This window comes from Gekko japonicus, unplaced genomic scaffold (genome assembly GCF_001447785.1).
Source record: "Gekko japonicus isolate JY-2015 unplaced genomic scaffold, Gekko_japonicus_V1.1 scaffold728, whole genome shotgun sequence".
NCBI lineage: Eukaryota > Metazoa > Chordata > Lepidosauria > Squamata > Gekkonidae > Gekko > Gekko japonicus.
Window position 1 is genome coordinate 4,156 of NW_015163624.1, and position 14,029 is coordinate 18,184.

At 44.9% G+C, this 14,029-nt stretch overlaps 1 protein-coding gene across 1 annotated transcript in view; it reads left to right on the top strand.

Moving 5' to 3' along the window:
* Nucleotides 1-7,149: 7,149 nt before the first annotated feature.
* ITIH3 (inter-alpha-trypsin inhibitor heavy chain 3) overlaps nucleotides 7,150-14,029 on the top strand; it is a 42,377-nt gene continuing 35,497 nt past the window's right edge. Inside the window, exons 1-4 of the mRNA XM_015407474.1 lie at nucleotides 7,150-7,154; nucleotides 9,754-9,808; nucleotides 11,840-12,006; nucleotides 13,166-13,270. Of these exons, the coding sequence (XP_015262960.1) occupies nucleotides 7,150-7,154; nucleotides 9,754-9,808; nucleotides 11,840-12,006; nucleotides 13,166-13,270 (332 nt within the window). The remainder of the gene's footprint in view (nucleotides 7,155-9,753; nucleotides 9,809-11,839; nucleotides 12,007-13,165; nucleotides 13,271-14,029) is intronic.

Genomic DNA, 14,029 nt, shown 5'->3' on the forward strand with positions numbered 1-14,029 from the left:
CATGCGAAATGCTGGCCTGGATGAATCACAAGCGGGAATTAAGATTGCTGGGGAAAAGATCAACAACCTCAGATATGCAGATGATACCACTCTAATGGCTGAAAGTGAAGAGGATCTAAAGAGCCTCTTGCTCAGAGTAAAAGAGGAGAGCGCAAAAGTGGGCTTGAAGCTCAACATCAAAAAAACTAAGATCATGGCATCCGGCCCCATCACTCCTTGGCAAATAGAAGGGGAAGTCGTGGAAGTAGTGACAGACTTCACGTTCCTGGGATCCCAGATCACCGCAGACTGTGACTGCAGCCATGAAATTAAAAGACGCCTGCTCCTTGGGAGGAAAGCGATGGCGAACCTAAACAGCATGATAAAAAGTAGAGACATCACCCTGCCAACAAAAGTCCGCATGGTCAAAGCAATGGTATTCCCAGTAGTCATGTATGGCTGCGAGAGCTGGACTATAAGGAAGGCCGAGCGCCGAAGAATAGATTCTTTTGAACTATGGTGCTGGAGAAGACTCTTGAGAGTCCCTTGGACTGCAAGAAGAACAAATCAGTCAATCCTCAAAGAAATCAACCCTGACTGTTCCCTGGAAGGCCAGATAATGAAACTGAAGCTCAAATACTTTGGCCACCAAATGAGAAGGGAGCACTCACTGGAGAAGACCCTGATGCTGGGAAAGATTGAAGGTCAAAGAAGACGGGGACGGCAAAGGATGAGATGGTTAGACAGTGTCATAGATGCAACAAACATGAAGTTGAACAAACTTCAGAGGACGGCGGAAGACCGGAAGGCCTGGCATGATCTGGTCCATGGGGTCGCGAAGATTCGGACTCGACTGTGCGACTGAACAACAACAAATTACATAATGTATTTTTAAGCCTAATCTAAACACAGTATATGATTTGCCAGAAAGCACTTATTTTCAAAATCAGTAGCTAAGTCCAAACCTAATAAATATTAGATTAGGGATTTCCTAATCTTTTGTGACTTCCTCCCACCTTTGCCCTCCTCCTATTTCACGGTTGGCAACTGAACAAAGGAAAGAGGGATAGATTTGGCCCATATAGTTGCTGATCTGACTTTAAAAGTTGTTTTTGAAGACCATGTTTATATAAACTTCCTTGACACAATAAGAGGTATGTCTGGCCAGGGTGTTCTAGGCTTGCGGGAAATACAGCTAGATGGGATGACTGGCCTTGGACTCTACTGATCTGTGCTTGCACAGGGATATTTTGTAAATCCTTTTCAGCTGATCTGATAACTTTAGAAGGCAAATATTTGATGTTTGCCCACATTTTTATCATGTTAAATCCATGTTACCCATCTGGTCATTGATTAACGGCTTGTCAGATGTTACAAGTACAGAGCCCTCCACATTGACTTGCTCATTTTTCTTTCAAGATGGGGAAGCGTGAGCTATTTTACGTTTTGTTGGTATTGATTCCTGGCCTTGTAACATCTGATTTTTTAATAGAACAGTTCAGGAACATTAAGGTATGTAGCCGAAATCTGTGAAGTAGCTTTCTGTTTTTTTAAGGAAGGTTATTCTTTCTAGGATTTGGTAGCCATAGGGCCTTGATCTTTTGGTCTTCAGTTAGTTACAGAGTGTATGCTCCAGTAGCCCTATGCATGTTTATTTAGGGTCAAACCATTTGAGACCCTAAAAGGTTGGTAATTTGATCTGCAGTTTGCTTTGTGTTGTTAGCAGGGAGCCTTGATCTAGAAAAGGGCCATGATGTGTGTGTGTGGGGGGGGTTAACTCTTCCCCCCACCCACAGTGTTTTCCCAGCCTCATTCACCATGTGTGGATATTTTCCCCACTGAAAAAAGACATAAACCAATGCCTCTCTTTGCATCTCTAGCATGCTATTTAAGGTGGGGGGGGCATGGGAAATTTCCATTTCCCCCCCCCCCATGGACTCCTGTGATTATGAAGGAATTATGCTCCTAATCTTCCAGTATCTTGTCTGGTTTGGCCCATAGAAGTAAGGCACAAACTAGACAAAAGATTGAAGATTGTGATCTAGTCTACAGTTTTGCAGCCTGAATAGCCCAGACTAGCCTGAGCTCATTAGGGCTTGGAAGCTAAACCAGATTAGCCATAGTTAGAATTTGGGAGACCACCAAGTAAGACCAGGATTGTTATGAAGAAAAAGGTAATGGCAAACCACCTCTGCTCATCTCCACCTTTGAAAGCTTTACCTTGAGGGGTCACCATAACTTGGTTGCAGCTTGATGGTATTTAATAATAATGTATTTGTCAATATATTAGCCTGGGGCACTGTGGGCTAGTGATGGGACTAATTTGAAGAGGGATGGCTTGACTCCATGCACCATTTTCAAATATAATTTGCCTTTCGGGAGTGCTGTTTGCACCAATAGGAGTTTTTTTGCATCTAGAGAATACTACCCCAATGTTGCTGAGATGTGAGAAAGGGAAAGGGTTAAACCTTCCCTATCCCACCACTGGCCAAGTAAGTCAGCCCACAATTGCTATTTGAAGAAATTAATCACTGATCTCCAGTGTCAGCTTGCCAAACTCCACACCGGCCTGAAATTCTCCCAGAATTTCAGCTGATCTCCAGATTACAGAGATCAGTCCCCCTGGAGAAAATGCTTGGAAAGTGGGGTTGTGACGACCTCTTATTTGGGGAGGTCTAGTTTAACTTTAAAATGTTCTTTCAGTTTTACTCTGTAGAGTATTCTGGCTGCCACCAGGGAAATCTAGGTTTTCCCAAACCTTTTCCTATAATATTTTCCACGGGGTAGGTGTACCATGGGTCTTAGGCATTCATGAAGGTCTATGTGGTCTGAGGAAGGATTATTTGCTGAGCTGGTATACTTGAAGGAATTAGGATTTATTTAAAGAAAACATAAATACAAGGGTAAACAATGTAAACAGTACTGGGAAGGATTTGAAAAAATGCTTGGTGTCTCTCACAAGCTTCTCCTTTACTGACAGGGAGGTTAAAGCAACTTTGTAATCCTTTTCACTGTACTTTTCTTAGACTCTCAGCTTTCAATTGTAACTCTTATAACACAGACCTTAACCGTCTGCTTAACACAGAGACTTTTACTCTTATATTTCACACAGGAACTTCTCACACAGAGACCTCAGGACAAAACTCACTCTGCTTTTACACAGCTCACTCTGCTCTGACTCTCTGTTTTTCTCAACTGTCATACCTAACAGACACACCAGATAGACATTCCAATCATCCACACAGCATCCATTCCAAAACCCCTCCCCCTCTCTGTCACTCACCAATCATATAACTTGCTTGAGTCCAGTATCCTAGTCTGTCATACATCCATACAAACCACTTTTAAAGACACACACAAAAAAAACATGAAATCGTTACAGGGGTCTATGGCATCACATCCCTCCCCAAACTCCATTCTTCCCAGGCTCCATTCCCAAATCTCCAAGAATGTCCCATTAAGAGCTGGCAACACTACTAATCTCATTTGGACACTACTATAACCAGATGTATAGTCCAATCCTCTGGTATCTGGTTCACTCAGAAATGCCTCATTGAGATCAAGGGAGCTTACTCCCAAGTACAAAGCACTGTGTCGTCATGCTGTAGTCCTAAACATGCTTACTAGGGATTAAGTAATGTTGAACACAATGATAATTTCCAAGTAAACATAAATAGAACCAGCTTGCACACTGTCATGTCTGGAGAAGCAAGATGCCCCCCCCCATATTTTTTTTCCAAATAAAGACCTTGTATCATATTGCTTTTCGGAGAACATTTATGGAAAAGTATATGTAATACAAAATATTTAATAGAAGTCCCACCCATCCCCACCCTTCTTTTGCTTTTAGAAAAGCATGTTTGTCACGGAAGAATAATACTTTGCATTTCTATAGTGCTTCTGGCTTCTTCAGTTGCCAGTTTGGTGTATTGGTTAAGTGCGCGGACTCTAATCTGGGAGAACCGGGTTTGATTCCCCACTCCTCCACTTGCACCTGCTGATGTGACCTTGGGTCAGTCACAAGCTCTGGCACAGCTGTCCTTGAAAAAGAGCAGTTTGTGTCAAGAGTTCTCTCAGCCCCACCCACCTCACAGGGTGCCTGTTGTGGGGAGGGGAAGGGAAAGGAGTTTGTAAGCCGCTCTGAGACTCCAAGTGAAGGGCGGGGTATAAATCCAATCTCTTCTCTTCTTCTTCTTCTGCATTTTGCTTTCCTTGTTGCTGAGAGGGCACAGGCCTTAGCACTGGCAATAAGAGTTACCAACCTCCAGGTAGAACCTGGAGATCTCCTGCCATCACAACTGATCTCTGGTTAATAGAGATCAGTTCCCCTGGTGAAAATGGGTGCTTTGGAGGGTGAATTCTATGGCATTGTATCCTACTGAGATTGCTTCCCTCCCCAAACACTGCCCTCCCAAGTCTCCACCCCCCAAATCTCCATGTGTTTCCCCACCCTAACCTGGCAACCCTGCTGGCAATGGATCTTCCATACATCCCCTTGCAGCCACCATTTTGCCCACTATGCCACTTAAAAAAATGTCTGATGACACTGTGGGGAAATGGTGACTGTGAGGGTCTGATTGCAGGAATATGGCATCAGTGTGGCTGGGACCTTTGAAAATGTACACATTCCCATCTAGACAGCATGATGGCTTGCTTACACAGTGTTCTTTCATGAAAGGTCAGACTAAAGCAGGTTCGGGGAAGAGTATACTGAGGATGAGGAAAACCTGACCAGACTGATTTTGTCTCCATTCCACATGAATGCTTGTTGATTTCATTAAGGACCTTTTGCACTGTAGTATGAGCAGTGCACATTCTGAATGAAACTCCACAAGGAACTATGATTATGCCTTTCTTATTTAACTGTATGGCTGTAAAATAGTGGGTTAAATACAGCAGAGGCAAAGGCAGAATGATTTCAACAAGCAGCAGTTTATTACATCTCAACAGGGGCCCTCAGGGGCCAATCTGCAGGTAGGTTCCAGGATCCTGCCTGCCTTTGTTCTGGGGCTTCAAGCTCCAACTAGGTGGCCTGCCTAGGCAAGCCCAGACAATGCTCCCAACTCTCCATCTAGGTGGCCTGCCAGACAAGTCCAGGCATGCCTCCTTATGTCCAGACGTAACACCCCTCCCCCCTAAGTCCGGTCCTTGGTCAGCAAACGTAGTCCTCTAGGTACCGGGGCCTCACACATTCTCACTGGGAGTGGTGGGGCTCTGGCGCTGGGGTAGTCGCTGGCAGTGCAGGCTGTATGACACCTGGTATGCTGACGCTGGGTGGCTCAGGAGGTACCAGGAGGGTTGCAGGTCCAGGCTGAGACAGGTGCTCCGGGCTAATGCAGGTCCAGGCAGTGACCATCCACAGTTGGGTGTGGCATGGCTATTGTTGAGTCAGCAAGGTGGTGGCACAGCTGGTCCACATGGCAGTGGAGAGTCCAGCTGTCTGGGGTGGTTACCTCATAGGAGATGGGGCCAGTGGCTCAAGCAATTGTCGCGGGGATCCATGCAGGGCTGTCCGCATAGTTCCTGACATAGGCGGGATCATCAGGGGTGAATCGATGGGCCGCGCCTCACATCTCGGGGATTGGCGGCCAGTTGGAGGTCCTGTCTGGGTGCAGCCATTTGAGATGGGTTGTCAGGCACCAGCCCATGAGAAGTTCCACAGGGCTGCAGCCGGTGGCGGTGCATGGGATGACTCGCTGGCTGATGAGGAATGATGCCAATCAGTGATCCCAGTCTCCATGGATGAGCCGGGTGAGGGCTTCTTTGGTGGTTCTCATCATTCGCTCAACCTAGCCGTTAGTGGCTGGGTGGAAGGGAGCTGACGTGACGTAGCAGATCAGGTATCTGTCAATGAACTTCTTGAATTCCACTTAAGTGAATTGTGCCCCATTATCAGACACGATCATGTCAGGCAGTCCGTCAGTGGCAAAGATCTTCCATAGAGCCCTGACAACTGTTTGGGCTGTCATGGCGGTGACTGGAACAACTTCAATCCATTTTGTGTATGAATCAACCAGGATGAAGAAGTTCTGGCCCTGGAAGGGTCCCACAAAGTCGACATTTAGCTGGGACCACAGTGTGCGGGTGGACTCCCACTGCTGAACTGGCGCCCTGGGGGCTTTGGGCTGGGATACTTGGCCTGGCCACCAGACATAGCTCCTGGCGAGAGCCTTCATTCACACGATGCCGGGGTGGCCTTCATGGAGCGCCTCCAGGACTCGGTTTCGGAGGTTTGTGGGGACCACTACTCAACTTCCCCAGAGAGCTCCTGCTGGCAGGAAGTGTGCGCCATGAATTCTGCGTCCCTGCAGCTGGTAGGCCACCTCCTCCATACCCAGTTGAGGACCCAGGAGATGATGCGGTCTTTAGCCAAATGCATGGCGATATCTGAAGTGTGTAGTGGAGGTTCTGGAAGGGATTGCAGGAGCATGACACAGTGTGCCAGAGCTGGGTCTGTGTCAGAAATGGGAAGCAGAAGATGACTGAGTGCATCGGCATGATCCATTGCCTTGCCTGGGCGGTAATGCAGGGTGTATTGATAGGCCAATAGGAAGATGGACCAATGCAGGATGCGAGGTGACAGGATCTGAGGCATTTGGTGATCCAGAGCAAAGTGGTCCGTGGTGATGGCGAACCAATGGCCAAAGAGGTAGTCATGAAACTTCTTGATGCCAGCCACGACTACTAGGGCCTCCTTGTCGATCTGCACATCGTTCCTCTCTGCGCGAATAGTAGGTGATGGGCGCCTTCTGGCCGTCCAGAAGTTCATGACTGAGGACAGCACCTATGCTGTACAGGGAGGCGTCGCAGGCGAGGACCACTGGGAGGGACTCGTTGAAGTGGGCAAGAAAAGAGTTGGATGTGAACAGGGTTTTCACAGCTTGGAACATGGCATTCTGGTGGTGGCCCCAGACCCAGGGAGACTTCTTGTCCAGGAGACGGTGAAGTGGCTCAGTCAAGGCTGCCTTGTATGGCAGGAACGAGTGGTAAAAGTTTAGGAGTCCAAGAAATGCCTGGAACTCCTGCCTTGATGTCGAAGACAGGGTGTTCATGATTTATTTATTTATTTGATTTATTTATTTGTTCAAATTTGTACCCTGCCTTCCCCGCCAAGGCAGGTTCACGATGGCCTTGACCTTATCGGGAGTGGGGTGTATGCCATCTGCATCGATGAGGTATCCAAGGAACTCAACCTTCAGGATGCCCAGGAGGCACTTTTCCCACTTGACACACAGGCCAACGGACTAGAAGTGGTGAAGTACCTCGTGGAGGAGCCTGCAATGAGTATGCAATGAGTATGCAATGAGGAGCCTGCAATGAGTATGCCATCAAAGAACTGAATGACTCCTGGGATACCCTTGAGGGTCAAAAACCTTATCAGTATTTCCAGTAGCTGGCATGCCATTTATTAAATTTCTGTCGTCTTGTTAAGGTATTTTTTCTAAACAATTCTTATAACCTTTGTATAGGATCTTATAGCGAGAATTATGTAAAAAGACAAGAAATAAGACAACCATTTTGTGCATTGTGCTTCTGAAGAAGTGTTTTTTCCTAAACAAAGTAACTTTCTGGAGTCTTCATAAACGTTTACTGATCTATTCACCTTAATTTGTAAATTGCAGGAGCTATGTTTACTGTTCTACTTTGTCTCAGTTTGTAAACTGCAGGAACTCTAGCTCATTGCTTCTATGAATGTGACAGCTTACGCTTTTTGCCTCCATGTATGTTGTTATGCACAGCATGTATTTGGTTTAATTACATATTGTTTGCGTCCCACCCCCACCCCACCCCGGCTTTTTCTTTCTTCACGTGTAAATAAATAACAACAGGACACTTGGCTTCTGGAGCTTCAAGCTCCAACTAGGTGTCCTGCCCAGACAAGCCCAGACATGCCTCCCCACTCTCCATCTAGGTGGCCTGCCAGACAAGTCAAGGCATGCCTCCTTTTGTCCAGAAATAACAATGGCTATGTTCAAAAGCTCTATGTACAATGAGTATACATTTTCTAACAAAAATACCTCTTTCTCTGAAACAAAGTCTTGTGATTTACCATGCAATTCTATGCCAAGTCATAAGTCCGTCAATCCAATAGGTTTATGCTGTAGTAACTTTACATTGTTAATATGGCATGAACTTTCATCGATTAGAACCTACTACATCCATGAAATATAGTACATCTGTTCATCTTTAAAATTTTGTCTTATTGTAGCAGACTAAGATGGCTACCCCACTGGAATTTTGTGAAGAATTAAAATAACCACAACTAGTCAATTGTGATCAGGGCTATTTTTGGGCAGGAACACACAGGAATGGAGTTCCGGCTGGCTTCCGAGTTGGCCACGCCCATGCCTACAGCCAAAACCTCTGTGCATGCATGGCTACAGAGGGAAGGCCTAGAAAGCGACCCCCCACTGGCAACTCCAAGGCGGGCGGGCCAGGGGAGGGGCTGGAAGAATCAGGGAGGCATTTAAATGCCTCCCCATGCCTTCCCCAGCCTGTCCAAGGGCTGGCTTGCCCGGGCTCCCTGCAGTCGCAGGGCACCCGGGCAAGCCAAGGGAAGGCAGTTTAAACTGCCTTCCCTTTCCTTCAAGAGCTGGCTTGCCCGGGCTCCCCGTAGCCACAGGGCACCCAAGCAAGCCAAGGGAAGGCAGTTTAAACTGCCTCCAATCCCCTTCAAGGGCCGGCTTGCCCGGGCTCCCCGCAGTCGTGGGGCACCCAGGCAAGCCAAGGGAAGGCAATTTAAACTGCCTTCCCTTCCCTTTAAGGGCTGGCTTGCCCGGGCTCCCTCCAGCCACAGGGCACCCAGGCAAGCCAAGGGAAGGCAGTTTAAACTGCCTCCCCTCCCCTCCAAGGGCCGGCTTGTCTGGGCTCCCCACAGCCGCAGGGTGCCCAGGCAAGTCAAGGGAAGGTGTGGGGTGTGGCCTAATATGCTAATGAGTTTCTACTATTGGGTGTGGCCTATTATGCTAATGAGTTCCTGCTGGGCTTTTTCTACAAAAAAAGCCCTGTTTGTAATAATAGTAGAATTGTTTGTGTTAGTGTGGAGAATGTTTTCATGTCATTCCCCTGAGTAAATCCCCACCCCACCCCATTTAGGAACTGGACTGAAGTTAGTAATGATTTGTTCCTCTGCCACCCTTATTTGGCATTCTGAATTGCATATATTACCTTAATTTAATGTTCTCCAGGTAGCCAAGGCATTGATTATTCCGCATTCTGCTTGTGGTAGACTGTCAGTGCTATCAGTGCTGTCTAGGGATGCTAGCCTCCAGGTGGGACCTGGGAATCCCCTGGAATTACACCTCATCTCCAGACTACAGAGATCAGTTCCCCAGGAGAAAATGGATGCTTTGGCAAGTGAACTCTGTGGCGTTATACCCCTCTGAGGTCCCTGTCCTCCCCAGGTTCCACCCTCAAATCTGCAGGAATTTCCCAACCTGGATCTGGCAACCCTTCCTCCACATCCCCCACCAGTGGTCAGGGGCACCTGGCAACCTTACTGCAAATCCTATCCATTGACTTTAGTGGATTTAGAACGCTATAACTCTGCATAGGATTGCACTGTGTCATGTGATGTATTGTGTGTGGAAGACCCAGTCTCCAGCCAGGGATGAATTATATAGCCTTCAGGTCGCTTCCAGCCCCACTTTTATATGCGTTTGCCTGATAAGAGATGTTGGTAAATGTGAAAGCACCACTGTCCATGGAATGGGTTATGTACAGCATTATCTGCTACCTAACATGAAGTATGTGATGTAGTACCCTTATTCCCAGATGCTTAAGACTTTTTCTTTGCCTTTCTTTACAGAAGAGAAATGCTGCTGGTGTGGTAAGTAGCTTTCCCATTACTTTGTCTAGCTTTGTTCTGTGATTTGAACTAGTAGATTACTTTCTGGACTAAAGTAAGATTACCATACTTATCTACAGTCAGTGGCAGAAGGGTGGCAGCATCATCATCTAGTTGTCTTGCTTATTAACCGTAGGGCCCGCTGCACATGCCCTGCCTCTCCAAACCCCACCCAGAGAAACGTACGATTCACAAATAACAAGCTTCCAACATCTGTAACAGGCCTATCACTATGGTAGTACCTGGCTAACTTGATTAACAGAAGAGGATATTGTTTCCTTAAAAGATATTTTATATGCAGGATGGGGTCTGTAACCTTTGTGCGCATGGAAGAAGATAATGGTTAAAGGCTGGATTTGGATACAGAAAGAATTCAGAAGAGGGCTAGAAGTTTCTACAGGAGCTGGTTTAACAGAACCATCCTGGATTGTAGAATCTATTTGTAAAATGGAATATCAGTTCTTCTTGCTGGCCCTCCTCCCCATGCTATTTCTACATGCCATTCATTCCTCCTTCCTGTTTGCAGTGGCTGTGGTTTTGTCTTTCAGCTGGCTCCTGTTTCCTCTTCCCCTCCTACCACCCACTCTGCTCTTTGGCTGCCACTTTCCCTCTTTTCCATCCTTCTCTGCCTCTTGTGGTTCCCACTGCCTCTTCCTTCTTTTTGTACAGCTAATGAAGGGGGCCTTGAAAATGACAGTGTGTCAGCCACCACTGATCATCTGGTAGCGGGATGTTGTCTTGACAGTGCTACACACGTATGTGGAGCACCTGGGGTACTCCATGTAACATCTTGTAACATCTTACAAGCCAATTCTACTTCTGAACATGGATTATGTTTACAAATGCAACCCTAAATAGAACAGTCTAAGTCTGTTGATTTCAGTTGATTTAGAATGGAATAATTTGGTATAGGATCACACTGTCCTGAGCCTGCTTGCGTGGAGGGCGGGATGCAAGTCTAATAAAATAAATAAATAAATCTCCTTTCGCTAACAGACTGAAAAAAGTGTCAACCAAACTAAGTTCTTATGGGATGAGAGATATTATAGTACTGCATATTATGAATTCCATTGTTGACTATATTATTTGTAGTTGTCTTAAGCTTTTTTGCAATAATAATGAGTATAACTATTTAAGAATATCTATTGAAATAATATTAATAATATTAATAAATACATGTTACACTATTTTGAAACATACACATTGTTTTTCAGCTATTTTAACTGATGTTAAAATAATTAGAAGAGTTAGAAGATCATAACCATATATAGAAAGATACTTGAATTTAAGATGTTTAAGATATGTAAAGATGAAGTAATGGTAAAAATATAAATAAAAAGAGGAGAATGTCTAAATAATTAGAAATATTAACTAATAAGGTAATCATGGACACTGCTTTTTTTTTTTAAAGCCCCCCAAGGGGGAATTTTTTATTTGCATTTCTATAAAACTACAACAGAAATTGGGGAGGGAGAGTCTACAATCTATAGGAGAAAGTATAGAAAACCTAACTAAAAACCCAAGAATGGAGGTTTTACAATGCTTAAAACATAGTTGTTACTCTTATACATTTTCTTTCAAACATGAAGAGTGCCCGCCAATCATTGCTTCTGCTGACAAAACCTGCTTATCTGACTGAACAGAGAGTAATTCCAAAGCTATAACACACATAATCACAGCCCTTAAGAAAAATTTAGCATCTCCACGCTTTACTCCCCCCCCCAGGCAAATTCTTTGAAACCAACTGCTGATTAAACGTTTACGTGACATTTGTTTATTGTTACACAAAGAAGCATTCTGTTGATTAACCAATAGAAAAGAATGTATATAACAATGGCACTAAATCCAAAACCATGCTTTCTTTTCAGTTTGTTCCAGTCAAATTAATCCAACAATATCTTGATGGTCTCACTTTATGCTGTCAAAAATGTTACGTTTAAAACTCAAAATGGGGAAGTATACCCCCCCTATTTCCATATACAGTAATTCTTTTGCCAATCTTTCACTTTCCAGCACACCAAAGGAATTGAAATCTACTGGGTGAAGATTGATTGCAGAGTTACTTCCCGGTTTTCCCGTAATGTCATCACCAGTCGTGCTGTCAATCGTGCCAATGTGTCCAAGGAAGCTTTCTTTGATGTGGAGCTTCCTAAAACAGCCTTCATTACAAATTTTACCATGTATGTAAAATATAAGGCAATGGCTGCTGAGGGCAAAACTGGACAATGTGTAACCAAGTTCAGTAGCTATCAACTCTGTGTTACCACAGTGTATTATTTGTATGAGGATATTTTATGAATAGGTACAGTGGCTAGCCTCTGTCAATATATACATATTTACTGCAAACAACTTCATTTGCACACGTCTTTTGGCCTCCTCAGTATGATGTACAGATTATGGATGTATACAGTTGCAAGACTTACTATATAATTAGTAAGAACAAATTCTGCCTGACAGCCCTCACTGTTCTGATGTTATTTTTTAAAAATTACTACTTTGTAAAATATAGCATTGAAACAGAGAAGCTAATGCAAATTAATCCTGCTTCACTGACATTTTTGAATGAAGTGAGTTGTTGGCACACAATTGTGACTTTATTTCTTGTTATTGGACAAAATGCCTACCCTTTATGCCCTGGCATGAAGGAATGCCAAAGGTTGCAAAGTACATAATTATTTGCTTCCAGAGTCACATTTCATGCCAATAACATGGAAGCACTGTCTCCTCTAGCCCTTTCACATAGAATCATAAAGGCCTTTGAGATCAATGGATACCTTGACTGCTTGGGGTGGTGGCACCATAAGAAAGGAGAAAATATGCTGCAGGAGGTTAGCTTACGTCCAGCCCTCAGAGCTCAGGAGACAATAGATTTCACATCCTGGACCTGTACTACCACCAGCTGGGACCCAGCTTAGACCTGGCCACTGGCATCACAGGAGGAAGCAATGGGTGTACCTTTATTGGAGTGACAAAATGTCCTGAACCAGCCTTGCCTTGCCTAACAGGAAAAAACACAAATTGGATAGATCTTCCCTTTGAGTATAGCAGAGACAGTAGCTCAGTCCTTCCTAGGAATAAGCTCTCATGGTTGTTGTTTTTTAATGGTGCAAGTGACTGTGCCCCTGTGACTCAGACATTAGATGGCTGAAAGTTTCTGAGCCTCCACTCTGGTAAAATCAGTGAAGGCATAAAATGCTTCCCATCTCATAGTAATTGTGGTTCCTGCCTCTCAAGGTGATGTCCAATGAGCTATGTGGAAATAGTAGTCAGATGAACTGGAGAAAATAACAGTAAAATACACATTTGCCTTTCAGTTCTTCCATGTCCCTTCTTCTTTAGGACAATTGATGGTGTCATCTATCCTGGAATCATAAAGGAAAAAGAAGTTGCCCAGAAGCAGTACCAGAAAGCAGTTTCAAGTGGACAGACCGCAGGTCTCGTAAAGTAAGTGTGAGACCAACAGAAAGAGCTTTAGTGTTTCATTTCTCTCAACAGGAAAGGGTGCAGTGGTTGTCTCAGTCAAAGCATCAGATCCAAGAGTACTCTGAAACTGTGAGTCTGAAGCTTAAGATGGAGTCTGCTTTTTCCTTCCCAAAAGAGGCAAAACACTTCAGGCCATGCGGATCAAAATGATGCCATGGTTGATGGCATTGCAAGTCACTGAGAGGGTCAAAAGAACCAACAAGGAACTGTTGACATAGATGGACTGTTGACATAGCAACTAGGATACCTTGGCTAGCAGAGAAATAGAAGAAAGGATAATATTTATTTAAATGTTATTTATTTAAAATGTTTATACACTGCCTTTTCTCCACAAACTCGAGGTGGCTAACAAATAACAAAAGCTGCAAGAGCACAAATATCATAAACAAGTTAAAACCAGTACACAATTAAAACACAAATTTAAAACCAATATAGGCTGCGGTCACACGTAACAGAAGCCACACAAGTGAGACGGAAAACAGCCGGAGTTTCCGGGCGCGATCTCACCAGCACATCTGGGAAGCGTAGCGCTCCCGTGGCTCAACCGAGGCTTCCAGCCGAAACTGCGTGGCAAAAAACTAGTACCTTGGAGGTACTAGTTTCCGGAAACTGCGGGGCAAGGGCGGGCGTCTGATCGCGTTTCCGGTGGCATCCGGCGCCCGCCCATGTCCCCTTGCAAATAAGGTGGGGTTTTTTTGTCCAAGTCTCTGTGGATGCGCA